General features: G+C 41.1%; 1 protein-coding gene across 7 annotated transcripts in view; it reads left to right on the forward strand.

Moving 5' to 3' along the window:
* The window catches only part of ERC2 (ELKS/RAB6-interacting/CAST family member 2), a 1,295,684-nt gene that overhangs the window by 414,206 nt on the left and 858,405 nt on the right, over positions 1–23,073 (forward strand). For 5 of the 7 annotated variants that reach the window (XM_073574140.1, XM_073574147.1, XM_073574142.1 and 2 more), the window contains 3 exons: positions 5,543–5,578; positions 18,937–18,993; positions 20,028–20,221. In XM_073574140.1, the coding sequence (XP_073430241.1) occupies positions 5,543–5,578; positions 18,937–18,993; positions 20,028–20,221 (287 nt within the window). The remainder of the gene's footprint in view (positions 1–5,542; positions 5,579–18,936; positions 18,994–20,027; positions 20,222–23,073) is intronic. The other 2 variants (XM_073574143.1, XM_073574145.1) reach the window with 1 other exon arrangement.

Below are 23,073 nucleotides of genomic sequence, written 5' to 3' on the forward strand. Positions count from 1 at the left end.
AATCAAAAAATGTTGATTGCTGCAATTGTTTGTATTGTGCAGACAGATGCTTTTCCACTGCTCTAGTATGAACAGTTGCTGTGATATCTTACCCTCTATTGCATTTTAGGAATATCTGTATTGTGCAGACCTGTTTGTAGAAAATGCAAAGCTGTATAAGAAACCAGGCAGTCTTTAAGATGGTAAAGATAATTTCTATGTTGGTGATTAATATGTTTTCTCTAATAAAAATGTATCCAATTTGATCCAACTGATGCATGCACTGACTTTTTTCAGCTCTACTGCTCCATGGTTTAGACTTGTATATGCTTCACGTGCAGCAAGAAGATAAAAGAATATCTTTGTGGCAAACGGTTTTACACAATTTTCAATTGTTGTTCTGTCATTAGAAGTGTCATCAATGGGGTCCGACCTCCAAGATCCTGACTAGTCAAAAGACTGATGGTTACAATTATTGTTTATCCAGGCATTGTGTTGCACATCCCAGTGTTGCCGTGCTTCCTACTATAGTTCACCTCAATGAAGTGAATTAGGCTGAGCATGAACAAGTTTACAGATCTCCTCACTTTAGATAGAATTTGTCCAAACCCCTTTTTGATTGGATTAGCCAATCTTCTAATGCATAAGGGGCCTCCCAACTTTCTTCTCTCGGAAGCTTTCCGGAGAAAGAAGGTTGCAGGCAGTCAAAGTTTCAGTGGCTAACCTGTTTTGTGATGGGAGATAAATGTCAGTGGTTCTCGCGGCTCATACTGAAAACAGGAGCTGAGCGTTCCTGGATATGGTAGAGTCAGGAGCTTACTGTTCGTTTGGGTGACTGCTATGTAATGAGTATGGTATGCCTTAATACTAGTATTTACTGTATGTCATTGTGCCTGGATAAACAATAAGCTGGCAGTGGCCCTTTGATTATGGTAATTTATGGGTATCTCATGAGTTGACCTCCCCCCAATCAAACAGTGAATACCTGTCTTAAATAGTAGCTGAAACTCCTGAAAAAATACTTTCAATAGAACAGGCAAACTGGTTGTTTAATAAAAATTAATTTAATTGGAAAAACTTGAAAATAGGGAAATAATTGACAACTGCATTTAAATAGTTTCTCCACTAAAATATTTATTATTTATCCAGATCAGTGATACATTTATTATCTCAACGAAAAGTGCAAAGTCCCCTGTGTGAATGGAGTGGTAATGTAGCAAATGGGAACACTAGAGATGAGTGAATCTTTTTAAATTCGCCAACTTTGCTTACGGTAATTTTCCCCCAAATAATTTGATTAGCAGTGAGCAAACTTGCTTGAATCTCAATACTGGAAAACTTATAATTGCTTGGAAAATATACATGGGGAGGGAAGAGAGAGAGAGAACCCCTCTGACTGTGCAACACTCTACAGAAGAGAGAAAGAGGACCTCGCTGACCATAAGATCTTACACTCTACAGGAGAGACAGAAAGAGAGGATCCTGCTGACCATAAGAGCTTACACTGTACAGGACAGAAAGGACCCGACTGACCATAAGAGCTTATGCTCTACAGGAGAAAAAGGATCCGCTGACCACAAGCGCTTACGCTCTACAGACGAGAGCGAAAGAGAGGACTCCGCTGACCATAAGAGCTTACACTCTACAGGAGTGAAAGGACCCGGCTGACCATAAGAGGTTACGCGCTACAGGAGAAAAAGAACATGGCTGACCACAAAAGTTTATGCTCTACAGACGAGAGCAAAAGAGAGGACGCCGCTGACCATAAGAGCATACACTCTACAGGAGAGAAAGGACTCTTCTGACCATAAGAGTTTAAGCTCTACAGACAATAAAGAGAGGACCCTGCTGACCATAAGAACTTACACTCTACAGGAGAGAGAGAACTCCGCTGACAAAAAGATCCTACACTCTACGGGAGAGACAGACTTACCCAGTGATTCTGGAGATGGAAAATGACTGCTGTACAAACTGTGCTCCACTGGGAACCACTGATCGGTGATGTCCCAGGTGCTGACCCCCACTGCACAAAGTATCATCATCCGCTAGATGTCGTAGCTGCAGGGCATTACGGGGAAGTCCGGGCAGCAGTGCCAAATAACATTTTCCCATTCTCTGGTGCTTCAGCAGTGTGGGAAACGGCACTTTTGAGGACCAGAAATAGAATCTCAAAATGTTCGAATTTTCGTAAAATCGTGAATTTCATGAAATCTGAATCAAACTCTATCCTCTGCGGATCGATCCACTCATCTTTAGTGACCACCATTTAATTCGCTGTCTATGGGAGCAGCTGTCATGTTCACATAGAAGGGAATGGAGTAGATGGAGTATTGGCTACACAATAACACCTCCACCCCATTCACAAGCAGAAGCAGCATCCCTACTCCCATAATCACCCCCAGTGATGATACATTTATTACCTTCTCTGCGAATCAGTGATAAATGGTTTTTCATAGGATAACCCCTTAAGGCAAGGGATTTCCTTCCTATTGTGGACCAATGCAATACAATGAGAACTCTCCACACATGTGGTGTTGGGATAGGAAGAAAATACTTTTTCTTAACAGGGGAATTATCTAAGTTGAACTTAGTAAATGTCTATTAAATCACCTCATTTCTAGTAATGACATTCATTAATTACCATGTTGTTTGCTTAGTTAGTCACCAGCTCTTCGCTCCATGAACATATGGGGCAAACAGACCATGTAAACTCGTAGCATCATTAATTTTCCCAGCATATGTGTGGGTCAGTACAACACAAAGTTCAATGTGAAACACTTTCCTTCCCCTACAGTACAGACCATTATCCTCCTGATTGATAAATTGCCCTAAAGAACCCAAACAGAGGAACCTGGGAGAGAAATTCTACAAGAATTAACTCTTTAAAGTCACATTTAAAAAAATGCAGGATGATAGTGCATGTTTTTTTATATGTCATCAGTCTAAAGGACCTGTCACACTAAGCGATATCGGTAGCAATATCGCTGTAACATCACTGATTTTTGCTAGCGATAACGCTGGGTCTTATACTTACCTCTGACCGGCTCCCCGCTAGTTATCGCTGATCGCACGAGAACGTCCTGGGCCGTTTCTCGTCGTCAGCTTCCTGTGGCGCCGACGAGCGACGCGTGGACGCGGGCGGGAGGATGTCTTCATCTCCTCATCTGACAGGTAAGTAACGACTCCCGACCCCTGCTATGTCGCTGGTGAGATCTGCCTGTGTGGCAGCTCACTAGCGACCACGATGCACCAGCGATCCTGACCGCGTCATATCGCTAGTCGGGATTGCTGGTGCATCGCTAAGTGTGACAGCACCTTTACACTGGACTAGGAGAGCAAGACATTCATCAGCATCTTCTTGGTTAAAGGAGTAATAATTTGAATTTCTAATCATTTTATGTAACATTCTGTAAACTTAAATGTTGGCTATCGTAGGATAGGGTATGTGTGCTGCCAATCAGTGGTCAGTCCATGTTCTAAGACTCTAACCAAAATACAGCTCTTACATATTTGTCCCACGTAGCCTTTCAAAAGTATATTAGCCCCTATGTAGCCCTCCAAACACTGTAATGACCCACCTTATAGCCCTCCAAACAGTATAATGGCCCCACATAGCCCCCTATATAGCATAATGGCCCCCACATAGCCCTACAGACAGTATAATCGCCCATATAGTTCTCTAAAAAGTATAACGGCCCCCACATAGAGCTAAAAATATTACAATGGCCCCCACATAGCCCTGCAAATATAATGGTGGCTCGACCTAGCCTTCCATATAGTATAATGGCCCACACAATTGATTAAAAAAAGAAAAACTTACCTCTCCTCATTTCCAAACACTTTACAGTTGACAGTGCGTTACTGGGCATGGGGTGCCCGTTGCTCTCACCCCCCCGACTCATGGGCCCCATAGCGGCTTTCCGCTATTGGCAGTATGAAAATGCCTTAGCCACAGTCTGATGGTCTAGGTTCTGAGACCTCCACTGATTAGTCAAAACACTGATCTGAAGTGCCTAGCTCCTGCATGAGAGCGCACAGAGAGCGGTCTAACAGCTCAAAAGAAAGTCATAGGAAATTCACCCCATACATGCTCTGTGCATGCAGCCCATGCAGAGGATTTGCACTCCACAGCAGTCTTTTGACCAATCGGTGGGGGCTCAGAACCTGGACCCCACTGTTTGCCAGCATATTGCATCCACTATAGTGTATGTAGTGTGTGCGTGTGTATATATATATATATATATATATATATATATATATATATATATACACTGTATATATATTATACAGCGCTGGAAAAAAATTAAGAGACCATCACATCAAAACCCTGTCATGGGCAGCCCATTCTCCAGACCTGAACCCCATTGAAAACCTCTGGAATGTAATCAAGAGGGTGATGCATAGTTACAAGCCATCAAACAAAGAAGAACTGCTTACATTTTTGCGCCAGAAGCAGTGTGAGAGACTGGTGGAAAGCAGATCAAGACGCATGAAAGCTGTGATTAAAATGGTTATTCCACAAAATATTGATTTCAGAACTTTTCCCGAGTTAAAACATTAACATTGTTGTTTCTAAGTGATTATGAACTTGTTTTCTTTGCATTATTTGAGGTCTGAAAGCACTGGGGTTTGTTTTTTTTAATTTTGACCATTTTTCCTTGTCAGAAAAAAAATACAAAATTTATTGGAAATTCGGAGACATGTTGTCAGAAGTTTATAGACTAAAAGAACAATTTACATTTTACTTAAAAATATACCTATAAAGAGAAAAATCAGACAAAGTGAACATTTGAAAGCGGTCTCTTAATTTTTGCCAGATCTGTATATTTTTTTGGATGATAGTTACCTTTTAAAGGTAAAACTGCCACTCTGCACTATGGCTACTGCCAGGATCTACACTGAGTAGTACTATAGTCATTTTGCCTGGACTGTTCCTTTAATTTTAAATGTAAAAAACTGAATCTCTTTAACTTTAATCTTAATTTCAGGACTTGATCACAGAACATTTGAACAAGTTTGTAATAATTTAAGAAAACAACAAAATAAATAAAATTTCCCTTACTTCTTCATCCCTTGACCGTTCCTTAGGTGACCCCCAGCGATACGCATTTTGTGAAATGAATGACATGTATTTAACAATGGTGCTTAATTAATCTTTTATTATTACTATCTTTTGAAAGTTGTTTGATAAATGGCTGTCTTCACTAAAAGCACTTCTGGTGATTCATTGCTCAAGTCCGGCACTTAATGTATCATCAGAAGTGGACAGCCTACTTGATTTCATGGGTTATTTAACTCTAGAAAGGGGAAAGTAACAGTAAACCGTACATTTCAGCTTCTAACCATTCTCTTGTAGCAGCCAAGGTAAACACGCCAACGTCCCCTGTGACTCTCTCGCTTTCACCGTGGAATGTCGAGAAACTTACATTTTCTACGTATTTATGACAAGTTCTCTTCTGCAGACACGTTTAGATTGTCCGGTTAATGCTGTGTTCCTAAATCTTTCCTTCTTTTTTTTCCCCCTTTGTGTGTGCGTCAATCCTTCCCGTCTCCCTTAACGTAGCAAGCCGAGCAGTTGTTCAATCAGATGTACAATCCTGTAAGTGACCATCTTTAAGAAACCCCAACACAGCATGCAACCTCCATCGGCATAGATCTGCACACATCTCATGGCATCGCTCCGGCCGCGCACACATGCTCCGGCTCTGCTTGTATCGTATCTGTGTATCTATGTTGGGAACTGTCATAAGGGTCGCTTCCACTTTTGTTCTTTTTTTTTTTTTTTGCAGCGCCGCTATCATGCATGAAAGTTGGCGAATGGGTTAAATTTGTTTTATACCCTGCAGGATCCTTCAGGTTTCAGCTTAGGCTGAGAATTTATGTATTATAAAATTACAATAATGACTTGTTAAGCCCAGATGGTTTTGGAGATGAAATCAATATGTAGATTTTTTTGTCATTAGAATAATTACTTCGAAAACTAAATTTCTTTCCATAAATGTAATTGTGGTTAAGCCTCCACAATGTGGGATGTATTTTGCTCCATTGCTTACCTTATACATTGGGAAAATCCAAAGCTTTACTAGCAATATGGTTAAATGTGGATAAAAAGAGGCATAAGGTGCATAAGGGGTAGAATAGTCTTCAGGAGCCCGAAATATAGAAATACGGTCTTCACCTAAATTTTGGCAAAAATACAATGTGATATTCCGACCATGATTAGTTTATTTATCCACTCAGAGGATACTTGATAAATGTAAGATTTGTCAGTATAAATGCTAGAGACTACTCTGACCACTAGATCATTGAACCCCCCATTACCACCCCACTGAAGCTTCCCAATGTAGTATCCCTTATAAAGTTGTATCGAGTGTCGGCATATCTTTTTGTCCTCTGCGTGGTTGTTATGGTCTAGCCATTGGCTCTCCTTACATCTAACATTACTTACTACAGTAACATTATTGTGCTTACATGATAAATGGTGATGCTTGGAATATCCCTTTAATGTATAAAAAGTCTGATGTAATGGAGAGCACTGTCCGTGGAAGGCTGACTTCTGTGAATAGTGTTTCCAAGGACAGACTCCGTTTACCAGGTATTAGGGATTGCACTAAACTTCACCCTTTAACCCTTGTACAGGGATATACAGTTACACATAGGTACCTGGGTTGGCTCCACAGAGTCAGAATAGTTACTGGCTGGTGGAACGGGCTAGCAGAGGATGGTCAGATAGTCACATCAATAACAGGTGGAATCGTCAAGCTGAAAGATAGTCACAAAATTATCCAAGGTGAAAAACAGGAATCGAATAGACTGTGCAAGTGCTGAAAAATGGGAGAGAACCACAGCTGGAATAAACTTTAACTGGCGACACCTACTATGCTCGGCGTGTAAGTAGGGTGTGGTGCTGTTCTATTGGCCACAGCAGTGAGATGATTACTCCTGTTGGAAGCTCGCATAAATATATTGCCAAACTGTGTAGGAGAGAGCCTGTGCTGCCTAAAGGTTCTGGCCTTGCCAATCGCCATCACCAGGTTTTGCCCACAGAATGAATATAGAGGTGCTTGGTGACAGAAGCAGATGGGGCAAGAGCAGGTCTAAGTGGCGATGTGACAGATGAGGCAAGGTATTGCATGGTTATGCTTCAGATAGTCTGGTTTACATGTTTCTGCTTTAGGCCGCATCAGACATCTGTGATTTATGCATGTGTTCTGTGCTTTTCACAGATAGACCACTGTGAGGGGTTGTCACGCTCGGTAGAAGCCTTCAGGTAGACTCAGGAGCCCTTGCATGTAAAGCACCAGTGGGTTTATTATATGCAGCATAAACCACGGTGTTCAGAAGAAAAACACAGCCCTCCGGGTACGACGAAAAATAAAGCAAAACAAAAATGATAGCATGTAGTCCTTGGTGTGGGGTCCTCCCGCACACTGTTAGGGATAACCACTCCCAGTCCTTACTTTTGTGTGAAGTACAGCTTCTCCCCACAGACTGAACCACAGGTCCAGGTATATATCACATGGCTGGGCACGTGATCGTGACATCACTGCAGGTCCTCAAACTCCTGCAGGGAAGAAGAGTGCGGTGAGCACCCTCCCACCAGCACTGCGGATGCCCACGTAAAACTGGCCCATTAAAACTCTGTACATGGCTTCTCAGCACAAAAACACTCCGGTTTCACATCACTGATCGCTGCATGCGCAGTGACACATACCTCCCTTCCTCTACAAAGCCAGTGACTCCGTCACACCACTTACCCATTATAAACTGTTTACATGTATGTTTTTACTATTGAATGAGTCAGAGGTGTTCAGATTTTTTTTTACCATACTGATGGTAAAAATGGACACATGGTTCAAAAATGGGTGAAAATTGGATCACAAAAAAGGGAGTTCAGAATAAGGCCTTAGGCACATGGTAAGTTCATTTGAGATATTTTGAGGGTACTGGTATGGGAACAACTGCAACCTTTTTATAGGAAATCTGTTCTCACATTTTCATCCCCTAAAACTGACACTGTGGCACTTTACCCAACACTGATAGATTTCTAAAGATGACCTTGTATAAACTGTCCCTGGGAGCATAGATTATCAAAATCATAAATGGGTGTGCTCTGAATGTTAATTACCAGTGAAAAGTCAAGTGGATGGTTCTGGTCTCTTGAGGAGTCATGCAGTTATAGCTTGACTGTTTCACAGGTCAAGTTATGTCATTACACGCTAACTCTAGCACCATCCTGAGCATTCTCAGTACACAAACTAAGCTGAGGTCAGTACACCTCACTTTAGGCTATTATCAAAGCTGGCTCATAATGACAAATCCCAGTCTGCGTGACATCTCTCCAGCCAGGAAAGCTCAAGTCATCGTCGAAAAAAAAAAAAAAAAACACTAAAAGGAGGCAACTGCTCCATTGGACTTGGCCTTTCTGTGTTTAATAGAAATTACCACAGGTTTTGCTTTGTTGCGTTAGCAAATACCATGGGTTGGCCCACCAGGCCAAGTTCAGGTTAATGACCTGCACCGCACTTCTTGACTTTGCTCAGTCACTACTTTCCCGATGCTGACTTGGTTTTCGATAATTAAAATAATCAGTCGCTTAGCTTTAATCATAGTCTGGCTAACATGTGGTTTTTACAATAAAACCCCCAAGGACAGCTCTGCCAATTACAATTGCTGAAAATTGCAGTCCTCGTTTTTCTTTTTTGCCCGGGCGATGTATAAATGTCCCTGTGTTGCATTTTGCAACCTTTTTCTCATCACTGAGGCTCCAGTTTGCTCCATTTATTATTTTCATCTGCTTTTTAGATTTATTAATTCCAGTTCTGTTATTTTTTTTTTTAAATCACAACCTGTAACTGATGAGCCACACATTGGAGTTGTGGGAACTTTTAGCACGACTTGATTTTACAGAACACACCAATGTTTTCCAGCTGAAGAAGGACAAAGCGACTCTCAATTTCTAAGAATGGTTTGGAAGATCAGATGTACCCAATGTGTCTCCACAAGGGAAGCAGAATTTAATTTTGTTTTGCTTCACGGCACAGCAAGTCTCCCCATTCAACGTCTGTTTTCTGCAGATTGCTGGGCACAGCACGGCCTAAGGGGTTATGTTCTGAGCCAAACCTCGCTGTGAAACAGAGCAAGGAAAACTGGTTCCCATCGTTTGTAAGAGCACCGTACTTCCGGATACAGACCGTACTAGGTCCTGGGCTCCTGGAGCCAGCTGAGAAGGGTCTTCTTCACGGTGCATAAGTTTCATAGTGCAGACCTGCGGGAAATTCATTCACCAGTAGCCTTAAATAAGAGGTCGATCTTTCCTGAAGAATAGTTTGGAACGGAGCTATTCTGAATATAGAGGTTTCATGCAGTTTTCTAAATTCTTCTTAACATTTTTTCACCTACTCGTTTCCAAGTGATTCTAATGGGATCATGGGATCACATAGCAGAAAATTAATAGGAAATAAAATCTGGTAAAAAGCGCTAAACATATTGAGCCTGGTATATGTCTTTGGTATTTGCTGATGTTTTTTAGCGCCAAATTCTTCAAAATGGCACACATGGTTCATGAATAGTGAGGTGTTGTCTTTTTTTTTCCTCTTTTGCATTTTTATACAGCAAAAGTCTGCTAAACATTACAAAATTTGAGCAATTTTATTTTTTTTTTTACAGAATTTAACTCCAAAATGCAAAAAATTTGCAAATTGATGAATGGGACGCAAACAATGGGACGCCGCTCCTGGTTGTTAGTGCTGAAGCTCAGTCACTGGCAGCGCTGAGCTCCTGCACTGACCGGGCAATCCAAGTGATTGACTGACCGATCACAGCATTGTGGGTGTGGGGACCTATGGCATGGGGTCCCTGCACCCTTTGCTGTGCCTCTCAGCTATCATAGACAGCTGTTGGAGCTGAACTACCACTGCGTGTTTACTCACTTATCGTCCATGTGCAATGCCCCATTGTATATCATTGGTAAGAGTGCTGTCCATTTTTTTTTTAATGGTAGCACTCAGATTGAAAATCCTGTTGTGTTGGCAGCGGATTTTTCAAGATACTCTCCAAGTGTGTGATATCAGCACTTCTTTATTCAGGAACAATCAGGAACAATATATGATAAGCTTAATAGATCAGGAATAAATGATTTGTGTGTGTCTCTATCTGTGCAGCATCTACAGCACGCTGCTTCTCTCATACACAGACACAGGAAAAACAGGAAATACAGTCACATGCTCTCCCTGTGTGAGCCTCTGGGAGTTTTTTTTTATTCTAACTTTATGAACAGCATACAAATCTAGCAACTAAAAACTCATGGACAGGAATGGAGTTGTTGCACCAAACATATTCCAACAAGTCGCATCTACGAGCCCTCATTGTGACTACGGTTTGGGATTTCCCAGATGTTTTCAACTTATTCATCAATTGGAACTTTTTAAAAAGTTGTAAAACTTTTTGGGCAAATGTGCTCCAGTTTCCCCCTTGAAGTGATTTTATATTTTTTGTACAACATTTTAGCAGAACGTGTGATTTTTTTTTGTCGCTAAAAAGTTACAAAGATGGTTATTAAAGGCAAAAATAAAGAATATTTTGATTTTATGCATGAATTTTGCACCATTTTGAAGCATTTGATGCAATTAAGAAATACCACAAGGCAAAAAAAAAAAAAACAATAGTGACAAAACGGAAAAGATAAATGGGGAACATAGAGCCCCTATAGGTTTAGATTCATATTATGACCCGTATGGTGCCAATTTCATAGAGGCAAGCGTTCTAGGAAGAATACCTCTGTAATACGATGAAAATAAAAATGAATTTACCATTTTTTTTGTAAATGGAAAGGGTCTATGTACTGTAGTTAATGTAACTGTGACAGACTGGAACCATAAGGAATTGAATTGTATTTTCTGCTGAAGGATCCTGCACGGTATAATGAGCACGCATGTTTTATTTTATTTTTTTAATTTACCGTAATATTATGTTCTTAGAATGTGTGTGGAAGTGGAAATATGTTGTATATGTTTTGTTCTGGACTGTTTCACGTTCTGTAAATTTTGGCTTTTGATTGTAATTAAGAAAGGAAATTCTTGCTGGAAAATGTTACAACAGTTGATAACAATTGACAGATATTTATAATGTGGTTGTTTTGTCAGCGGTGGATTGTGTAGAGGGCGACGGGAGAAATAGCGCAGGAAAAAAAAGCAGGAATCGACCATGAAAACATATCGGATCACAGCTACACGAATCTGGTTGATTTGCTAGGGGCAATTCCTCTTGTTTTTGTGAGCGCTGTAGCCCATTATATCTCTGAAAATAATCAAGGTCCTCCTATCACTTACCGAAGGGTTAATTATAAGGTATAGATAGTATTTGGCCCATAGTGTAGTCTTTATCTATGCCAAAAATAATATAAATTGGTCAGCAACCCTTCTGGTGGTGAATATATTTGTATAGCATGCCAACATTTTTTTTGATGATTGCTGAAGGGTCCTCGATATAACAATCTTTCCATAAACTTATAGACATATAGAGCTATAGCACAGGCCCACAGAGTTCTATTGGTACATAATTTTGATCCATACAACTGGGATTCATAAAACAACCTAACGCAAATGTATCCTCGGGATAGGTCATTAATGTTTGAATAGTGGGCATTGATCTCCAGAAACACCATACAGGCCTGGAATGTGGAGGTTCCTAAAGTCTACTCCATTGATATTTGTTTGATTAGTGGACATTGATCTCCAGACTCCCCACCTGCAGCATGTAAAGATCTGATTGGTGGTTTCCCAGAATTCTACTACATCAATCATAGTTTGATTACTATGGTCTAACTTACAAGAACCCTGTAGGATGTAGGATGGCAGATGGTTCCATTGAAGGGAGGGACTCCCTGAATGTGCTGATTGGTGAAAGTCCTAAAGCTTGAGTCACTAATAAATGTTTGATTGGTGGGGTCAGATCTCCAGAATCCTTACCTGCAGCCTATCCTTATAAAGGATAGTTCAGTGGGGATCCCAGATTTTGACCCCACCTATCAATGTTTGATTGCTGGTGATTGACAGCTAAGAATATTGGCGATTAGTACAATGATGGTAGCAGCTTATCCCATTGAATTGAAGGTTTCGCTCATGGGGCTAATCAATGGAAGTCACAAAGGTCAACCCCACCAATCAATTTCTGATTAATGGTGTATGACTTCCAAGAACCTTAGTGTTTAGCACAATAATAGTTACAGCTATAGTCCCATCCAAGTGAATGCCTCTCTCATTGTGCTGATTGATGGAGGTCCCAGAGCTTGAGCCCTCCGATCAATGTTTCATTGGTTGGGTCTGATCTCCACAAACCCCACTTGCAGCATGTCCAAGTAAAGTGCTGATCTGTGAGGATCTCAGAGGTTGCATCCAACTATCATATTAATGTTTGGTGGTGTCTGACCTCCAAGAACATCAGCGATTAGCACAATAAGAGTAATACTTGTCGAATTTAGTGGAAGTCTCTTTTTTTCCGATGAATGGGGTCTTAGACATTGACTTCACCAATAAATGTTTGATTAGTGGGGTCTGACTTTCATGAACCCAAGCGATCGACATGCAGGTTGTAGCTTGTCCCATTGAAGTAAAGTCTCCTTCATTGTGCTAATCAGTGGGGATCCCAGAGGTCAGAGGGCCATTACTGTTTAGATACCAGAAAACCCTCATCATTGTCAGGATTTTATGAATAAAATCTGAGCCCATAAAGTATTCTCCACATTAGTAAATAACAACATGATGTTATACCAAAAAGTGCCATCTATAGATTGACCAAGGAACTAAGTGTACAGGAACTTATAGCATCAGTCAATGGTACTATACAGTGGGGAAAAAAAGTATTTAGTCAGTCAGCAATAGTGCAAGTTCCACCACTTAAAAAGATGAGAGGCGTCTGTAATTTACATCATAGGTAGACCTCAACTATGGGAGACAAACTGAGAAAAAAAAATCCAGAAAATCACATTGTCTGTTTTTGTTTCATTTTATTTGCATATTATGGTGGAAAATAAGTATTTGGTCAGAAACAAGCAATCAAGATTTCTGGCTCTCACAGACCTGTAACTTCTTCTTTAAGAGTCTCCTCTTTCCTCCACTCATTACCTGTAGTAATGGCACCTGTTTAAACTTGTTATCAGTATAAAAAGACACCTGTGCACACCCTCAAACAGTCTGACTCCAAACTCCACTATGGTGAAGACCAAAGAGCTGTCAAAGGACACCAGAAACAAAATTGTAGCCCTGCACCAGGCTGGGAAGACTGAATCTGCAATAGCCAACCAGCTTGGAGTGAAGAAATCAACTGTGGGAGCAATAATTAGAAAATGGAAGACATACAAGACCACTGATAATCTCCCTCGATCTGGTGCTCCACGCAAAATCCCACCCCGTGGGGTCAGAATGATCACAAGAACGGTGAGCAAAAATCCCAGAACCACGCGGGGGGACCTAGTGAATGAACTGCAGAGAGCTGGGACCAATGTAACAAGGCCTACCATAAGTAACACACTACGCCACCATGGACTCAGATCCTGCAGTGCCAGACGTGTCCCACTGCTTAAGCCTGTACATGTCCGGGCCCGTCTGAAGTTTGCTAGAGAGCATTTGGATGATCCAGAGGAGTTTTGGGAGAATGTCCTATGGTCTGATGAAACCAAACTGGAACTGTTTGGTAAAAACACAACTTGTCGTGTTTGGAGGAAAAAGAATACTGAGTTGCATCCATCAAACACCATACCTACTGTAAAGCATGGTGGTGGAAACATCATGCTTTGGGGCTGTTTCTCTGCAAAGGGGCCAGGACGACTGATCCGGGTACATGAAAGAATGAATGGGGCCATGTATCGTGAGATTGTGAGTGCAAACCTCCTTCCATCAGCAAGGGCATTGAAGATGAAACGTGGCTGGGTCTTTCAACATGACAATGATCCAAAACACACCGCCAGGGCAACGAAGGAGTGGCTTCATAAGAAGCATTTCAAGGTCCTGGAGTGGCCTAGCCAGTCTCCAGATCTCAACCCTATAGAAAACCTTTGGAGGGAGTTGAAAGTCCGTGTTGCCAAGCGAAAAGCCAAAAACATCACTGCTCTAGAGGAGATCTGCATGGAGGAATGGGCCAACGTACCAACAACAGTGTGTGGCAACCTTGTGAAGACTTACAGAAAACGTTTGACCTCTGTCATTGCCAACAAAGGATATATCACAAAGTATTGAGATGAAATTTTGTTTCTGACCAAATACTTATTTTCCACCATAATATGCAAATAAAATGAAAAAAAAAACAGACAATGTGATTTTCTGGATTTTTTTTTCTCAGTTTGTCTCCCATAGTTGAGGTCTACCTATGATGTAAATTACAGACGCCTCTCATCTTTGTAAGTGGTGGAACTTGCACTATTGCTGACTGACTAAATACTTTTTTTCCCCACTGTAGCTAGGGTTGATAGAATAGATTTGGATAAGTGCTTATCCGAATAGCTGCATCGGGAACCCGGATACCTTGAGCGCTCCCAATAGTCAGCTGTTCGGTGCCACAGCTGCATTTCTCGCGGCTGTGTGACAGTCACAACACATGCATGGAGAGCCTGTTTGTTGGACCGTGACATATGCAGCTGCGGAGCCGGACAGCTGATTATCGGGAGCGCTCCAAGTATCCGGATTACCAATGCAGCTATTCGGTTAGTGCTATAGCTATTCGGATAAGCTCTTATCTGAAGCTATTCGATCAACCCTAGCTATAGCATATTCATCATAGCATATTTATTATACAATAAAAAATAAACATCAAAGTTTAAAAGATACAAAATCATTTTAACCCCTTTTAAAAACTTTTAAATCTAGCACAGATAAGCACTGATTTTCCGAGTATGTGCCCATAGCCCAGGTTTCCTTTACTTACTGTACCTGCTAATTGAGCAAGGATTGAGGATATACTTCCCCTTTTAGACTTTTTTTTAACAAACAAATTTCCAAAATGTATCTCAATATTAAGCTTCTTAAAACTTTTCAGCTGCTGCCCTATGTAACCCCCAGTCTAAACCAAGCCTCTTATTATGGATGACAGCGCCTGGACTTTGTTTGTAGTCTGAAACTGTTGAAATCGCTTGTTTTTATTTATTTAGCGCAGGAAGTTTAGTATCCTATAAAAATTAACATCCAGATTGTACATCTGCCAGTTATATATCTGCCGTCTCCCAGAAGCTAGAAATGGAAAACCCTGTTTCTTTTAAGGATTTAGGATGGCAAACAATCCCAGAATCTTGGTTCTTGCAGATTTCTCTTTTAATTTTGGAATGAATCATAGAATCGTAGAGTTGGAAGGGACCTCCTGGGCCATCTGGTCCAACCCCCTGCTCAAAGCAGGATTCGCTAAATCATCCCAGACAGATGTCTGTCCAGCCTCTGTTTGAAGACTTCTATTAAAGGAGAACTCACCACCTCCCGTGGCAGTCTGTTCCACTCATTGATCACTCTAACTGTCAAAAAGTTTTTTCTAATATCTAATCTGTGTCTCCTCCCATTCAGTTTCATCCCATTGCTTCTAGTCGTTCCTTGTGCAAATGAGAATAAAGATGGCCCTTTTACAATGTGACAGCCCTTGAGATATTTGTAGACAGCTATTAAGTCTCCTCTCGGTCTTCTCTTCTGCAAGCTAAACATTCCCAAATCCTGCAACCTTTCCTCATAAGACAGGGTTTGCAGACCGGTCACCATTCTGTTCGCTCTTTTCTGAACTTGCTCCAGTTTGTTTTTGTCTTTTTTAAAATGTGGCGCCCAAAACTGGACACAATATTCCAGATGAGGTCTGACCAAAGAGGAGTAGAGGGCAATAATGACTTCATGTGATCTAGACTGTATGCTTCTGTTAATACATCCTAGAATTGTATTTGCCTTTTTTGCTGCTGCATCACACTGTTGACTCATATTCAGTCTGTGATCTATTAGTATACCCAAGTCTTTTTCACATGTGCTGTTGCTTAGCCCTATTCCTCCCATTCTGTATATGCGTTTTTCATTTTTATTGCCCAGATGTAGTACTTTGCATTTTTCCCTGTTAAAAACCATTCTGTTAGTTGCTGCCCAGTTAGAGTGATCAATGAGTGGAACAAGCTGCCACGAGAGGTGGTGAGTTCTCCTTCAATGGAAGTCTTCAAACAGAGGCTGGACAGACATCTGACTGGGATGATTTAGCGAATCCTGCTTTGAGCAGGGTGTTGGACCAGATAGCCAAGGAGGTCCCTTCCAACTCTACGATTCTATGATTCTATGCCCACTGCTCCAGTTTATTTATATCTTTTTGCATCCAATCGCTCTCTTCTCTAGTATTAGCTATCCCTCCTAGCTTTGTGTGATCAGCAAATTTAATCAGTTTACCCTCAATTCCTTCATCTAAATCGTTGATAAAGATGTTTATCCGGCTTCAAACACATGGCTGACGTGAATTACAATTCATACTGAAAAAGGTCAAATAACTCTTGTCTATTCTGTGCACTTCTTATGAAAAATATTTCAGCACATTACATGTATAAATGTTGAGGTTAACCCTAAAATAGAAACGATACACACGTCAGCCATGTGTTTGAAGCCAGATAAATGGTCAAATTGAAGGATCGGAGCAACTTTGACAAAGACTAAGTTGTAATACCTAAATGAGTGTTTCAAAGTATCTCCAAAATGGCAGATCTTGGTTAGTATACCAAAAACTGGTCCAAGGAAGGGCAACCAAAGAAATGTCAACAGACTCTGGGGCATCCAAGGCTCATTGCACGTGGAAAGTGAATGCTAGTTCAATCTCACAAAAGAGCTACTGTAATCAAAATTAATGAAAAAGTTAATGCTGTCTATGACAGAAAGTCAACAAATAGTAGGGGCGCAACTACAATAGGTTCAGGGGTTGCAATTGCACACGGATCCTGGAGACTAGGAGAACCAAAATGTCCAAATTGGCCTATATGAAAAGATCAATGCAAATAAAGACTTGCAATAATTGTGGACCGGTTGGAGCTTTTGCATTGGGGTCCATGATCTTCAAGTTACGCCACTGACAAACACTACAATATAACTTGCTGCGTAATGAACTACGACGACACAGACCGTCCATAGCCCTTTCCACCATCCCAAATTTTCTACAATGGGCATGTAAGCACCAGAACTGGACCATGGAGTAATGAAAATGATGGCCTGCGCTAATTAATTATACATTCTTTTAAATCTTCCTGATAGCTGGGTCAGTTTTCTACACTTAACAGATGAAAGAAATGGCACCAGGATGCCCTACAGAAAAAAAGATAAGTTGGCAGAGGCAATATGATCCTTTAGACAAAATTCTGCTGACACCTAGCAATTATGTGGATAGCTACACTTTGTTGTTGACCAAGTACACCCTTTCACGTCAGCCGAGTTCCCTAATGGCAGCAGATTCTATTGGCAGGAAAAAGTTCCCTGTCACATTGCAAAAGATGTTCAGAAATCATTTGACAAAAAAGTGTAGTGTTGACTTTGTCTTCAAATAACCCAGATTTCAACCTGATCCAGTATCTGTAGAATATAGTGGAAAGACCAGTTTCATCCATAGAGGCCTCACCTTAAAGGATCTGCTGCTAAGCTCTTTGCTCTAGATACAACACAACATCTTTAGAGGACTTGTTGACCCCATACCTTCTCAAGGTCAGATATATTTTTGTGGCATAAGGTGGACCCACACAAATACTAAGCAGATGATTTTAATTCAATGGCTGATATTTGCATAACCACCAGTCAAATTATTTTTATTCTCTCAAATACATCTAAAAGTAAAAATGAAGCAACTTTGTAATAGGTCTTCATGAAAAATGTCCGCCTATTTTGTTTCTACAGTGCTTAGGCAGACCTATAATTCCCCATTAGACTACATTTGGTGGCCACACTCATTTCCCTCTGTCCCCTACTTTTTGATAACAGGGGACAGAATGTATGTCTGATGTAGGATCAGACTACACAGAGTGTATTTGTAGTCTGTTACCATAGAGATGCAAAGAACTACACAAAATAGGAAGTTTTTACTGCAGATTATGTGCAATATTGCTTTATTTTAGAAGTTGGTCATATCTATTAATGTATTAAAAATTCTGATTATCTGTTCCTTAGTCCAACATGATAAATAAAAAATGCCAACCTTCACATCTCCCACAGTGGTTGTATAGACCCCCAAATGACAAATCAAACTGGTTATGCATCAGGCTACAAAAAGGGATGTAATGTTAGTTAATTTGTCAGATGTGTTGTAGCAAAGTCTAGGAAAGTTGATGGATTTAACTTTGGCACAATGGTAGTCGGGTTACTTTTGCTCCGAGAAACATATGAATTTGTAATGACTAAAAAGCCTAGTTTTTGGTTTTCAATTGACAGGGCAATTTTCTGTCTTTATTTTAGACAAAACGAGACAGAACTTTTTAATTCTGTTTTTTCTTGTCCTTTCCCAGTTGTTTCCCATTCCATATTGTCTACTTTTCCATAATTTGTAATTTCCCTTCCTTCTTAGTCCCCTGTTCTGTTCACAGAGAGGCGTCTTCCACATGTCCCATCAGCGGAATAGTTTTTTTTTCTTACATTTAAAGGATACAAGAACTGTAAATGCCTATTCTAATTCTACCGATTCCCATTCATGCGATCTCTACAATATTTAATGAAATTCCCCTTTCAGTGTTTTGTAACGTAAACTGATGTCAGCTAACAGTATCTGTTGTGCAGTAACAATTTTCTAATAAAATTTTCTTCTTTTATTTTTTTTTGCCAAGAATTCGCACCTTCTGACCGCTGTTTTGGTATTAGTTTTTTTCTTTTTTAATTGCTTTTGTTTGTTTTTTTCATTTGTCTTGCATGTAGTTTTCTAGCATTTTTAGATTAGTCATTGCTTGCTCTTGCCTTGTTCTTTCTTCTTTGCTTGCACTTTATGAAGACACCCCTGGGGCGTAACGAGAAGCAGGGGGTATCATTTCTTTGTGGCACTGGCTATGTGAGTACACAATGGGCCAAAAAATTTATATATTGTCATGCCTTGTAATATATTCACTTTACATCATCGTTGAATCACGTCTGTTCTGGTGCATGGACTGTCTCTTTCGTGCTATGCCTGTTTTACCATTTTCAGTGTGCAATGTTTGTGGTGGGTAACCTAAGTGTCGACATGTTAACTCATTCCTTTGTCCTAAGAAATAAGATAAATTGTTTGGTAAACTATATCAATTTAAAATCTTGCCTTTAACAACCCCTCATGTAAAAACACCTACACGTCATCATTTTGGGGAAAGTCTTTAGTTAATGGAGATGACCGAGTGCAACAAAATACAATAGTGGGCCTATAATAGCACTTAAAAGTTTTTAGTGCCCCTTCCTTACCATGGGCCACTTCTAATACAAGTGTTTTCAAAACTAACAAACTTTTGGACAAGATTATGTTGAAATATTTTAGTGTGTATGTTTTTGCATAACCAACCCCCTTTTTGTAAGCCATACCCTTTTCACACCTCTTTTGTCAACCCCCTGATTATGCAATTGGAGGCCCATACTCCACCAATCTTCCCAGTACAGTGACATGCACAGGAAACTTTCCAGTAGATACTTTTGTGGCACCCACTAGATTTGCCAAATCTACTTGAAGTTCTAGAAGTTTCTTCCTTTCTTTTGGAGCCTGTCTTTGGGAGAGTTGGCAAATGTTGTGTCTTCTCATGTGGTAGAAGGGCATTTAGGCCCCTCAGGGACCTTTCATTTGCATATTATGTTTTTTTAACTTAATTATGCCCTTATTTCCATTTTCATCCAAAGTTTTTTTTTTAATAAGGTTTCTGCGAGTTAATTATTAAAAATAGACCACTTCCACATCAGTCCCGATATCAGCACTCCATTAGGACTTTTATTTTGTGCCAACACTACATTTTCTTCAATGCCACCACTTTTACGTAACACATATTTATACACTACTTGTTCAATTTTTTTCTTATATAATCGCTTTCTACCTGAGGCTAATTTTATTTTTTTGGGTCCTTTAAGGCTCATGAGGCCGAAGATGATCCCAGGATGAACCCCGACCTCAACGATAGACTCAAACAACTGGATAAAGAAGTTTCATATTACAGAGAAGAGTGCGGCAAAGCCCAGGCTGAGGTGGACAGGCTTTTACAGATTCTGAAAGAGGTGGAAAATGAGAAAAATGACAAAGACAAGCAGATAGCTGAGCTAGAAAGGTATATGTTCCTTCTGTTACGCTTTTCTGTCTAGCCCAATACCAGTGTTGTCTGACTTTTTGACTTGTACTTACTTTCAATTAGCAGGAATTCTCATTCCCATCTATAGGCCCTTCTATACCGGCCGGAAATCACTCAACGAAAAGCAAACTACAAGTTCATCCGTTGCATTGATTTTTTTTTTAAACCTGCTAAAGAAATCAAAATTATCGGCAGCACGTCGATCCCTGTAAAAAGAGGACGTGTTGCCATTAAAATTATACTCTGTATGCAAAAATTTTTTTTACTAATGATCTAATAATAATGTGCTCTTAGGATGATCATTGACCTGTCTAAACAGCCAAGAAAAGGACCATCGATTGATTTGCATAGTCGAATGGTGGCCAGATAATGACGTGACTCGGCCCATGGAAATGGGGCATTACTTCGAAGATAAAGAATCCTCTAATAGCCCCCAAAAAGTAGTACCTTCAAATGATTCTTTCATATTTGGATTTTTTTTTTGTTTATAGTAGTATAACCATTTGTTCCTTCTCATTATGTAAAAATAATAAATCTAAGACTGGGGCTACGCAGTGACTTGGCTGTGGCACCTGTCATGTGGCCATAGATGATATGTGTCACTGCTACATTACAACCCCTAGGGTACTACGACAATGACCATCAAATCACAAAAAGTTGCCATGTAGCCCTAGCCTAATGATTAAAAAAGTTCTCAAACTTATGAAGTCTAGGGACAGATTTATATAGATGTTTCACCGACATAGAGCTTTAAGGTGTTTCGTCAAGTCAACCTAGACCTCCAAACTGCCACCAGTATTCTTCAGAGCCATATTCCTTCATTTTAATCATCTGTGATGCTCCAAAATTCTGCTGAAATGAGTGGCAAAAAACATTTATATTGCCTCTTATGATGTGCTAATTAACCAGGAATAGTCTGTCAGGGCACATATTCTTTTGGACGCGTTCTGCCTCAGGTGTGGTAATCCCTCTAATTTGGCTTGAGTGGCATCTCTTTTATGGTCCCCTGTCATAGTTTCAGTACAGGGCACTTGTTACAATACTAGTGGAGCAAAGCTGGAATCCGATGGCTGGAGGAGCACGAGCAGGGAACAGCAAGTGGTAGTAGATGTCCTTAGATGTAATAATTGGAGTTGTAGGAAACATTCTGGAGAGGAGTGGGAACAGTCTGGATAAGACAGTTCTAAGGAGCTGGAGATGGAAGCAAGATTAAGGCCATGTTGACATGTTCAGTATTTGGTCAGTAGTCTACATCAGTATTTGTAAGCCAAAATCAGGAGTGGAACAATCAGAGGAAAGGTATAATAAAAACACATCACCACCTCTGTATTTATCACCCACTCCTGGTTTTGGCTCACAAGCACTGATGTAAAATACTGACCAAATACTGAACGTGGCCTAACAGCTAGACACAATACTACAAAAATGTAATTGAGTGTTCCCTGTGGCTTTTAGTAGGCCTAAATAGGAAACATGAAGGCTTCCACAGGTTCAGAATCTGCCATCTTGGTAAAGGGCGATTGCAGAAACACAACAGCAGCCTCCAGTGGTAAGGGGTGGAAATGCAGCACAATTATCAAGGTGAATAATAGCAGCCACTAGTCGTCAATCCACAGAAGGACATCAGAATCCTGACAGCACTGCATGCTTGTGTGAGATCTCCTGTATGGAAATTATGATGGGGGGACTGTCAGGACTAGTCTGCGGGGATAGAAGCCTCGCTGGCTAGTCTTGGCTGGTTAGCATATTTTGAGATTATAAATGTGTAGAAATCGCAGGAACGAGGGATGTCATCACAGACAAGAGACAACAGGATTTTATTAACAACAAATATATTCCACACAGGGAATAGCAGGGCACGGAGGGGTATAATAGGACAAAGAACGGGGCAGGGAGTTTGAACGGGGGAGAACTGGGAGATTGGCAGGGTAGGGCAGGGACAAACGATAGTTCAATAAGTAAAGGTAAGAACTTATCAGTCTGTAGTCTATTTGTATACAGCCCCTTGGGGTTCCAACGGTGGCACCGACAACAGCAGCACGTGACGTCTCGGTGAGGTCCATAACAGGAAGATTTCCCGTGCTTAAACGTATATAGCACGGTACTGAGTCTAGTGTGGGGAACCGCCAAAACAAGGCTTTGCTTCGCGGTGTACACAAGTCCTTGGTAGTGAGGCTCTGACCTAGCCGTCTGTCTCTCTCTCTGCATCGCACACCCAGTGCAGTCTCTGCCTTCAACTAGGGTCACCTCCTAGCGTTGAGGGTAGCGGAGAGTTGACAGTCGGTCATCCACAAACTGTGGGCCTGTATGCAGGAGTCTGTCAAATATGCGGTCACTCTTCGGCAGAGCGTGCGTGGTACTCACTATCACGCTGGGTACGGCACCCGGCTTAGCTCTGCTCTGCTGGCACATCTCTGCACGACTCCGCTCTGCAGGCGACGGGGGTTCCTTCTATACAGCCCGTCGCCAAACCTGTACTTTCCGGTGGGGGAAGCAGAGCGCGCTATTCTCTGCTCTGTGTGCTGCTCTCTGCTGTGTTCTCCGCCGGCGCCAGACTGACCTTCATGGCGCACTTATCCTTTTTATCCCCCACTGCTGTGCGTGCTTTCCCGGCTCTCCTGGGTGAGCAGGAAGCTCTGTCTCTCTGATGCTTCCCTCATGCAGCAGGGGAAGGTCCGCCTCTCTCAGGCTTCCTCCTGGAAACAGAGGATGCAGCCCTTTCAGTTTCGGACCCGATATGCAGATACCCGCGGTCCGGTCTATCTCCTTACTTTGTGTTTTTGCCATTCATGCCTGATAGATACTGGTGACAGAATGGGAGCGTTAGGGAA

This window comes from Dendrobates tinctorius, unplaced genomic scaffold, assembly GCF_039654945.1.
Source record: "Dendrobates tinctorius isolate UK_male_01 unplaced genomic scaffold, ASM3965494v1 ptg000038l, whole genome shotgun sequence".
In the NCBI taxonomy this organism is placed as follows: domain Eukaryota; kingdom Metazoa; phylum Chordata; class Amphibia; order Anura; family Dendrobatidae; genus Dendrobates; species Dendrobates tinctorius.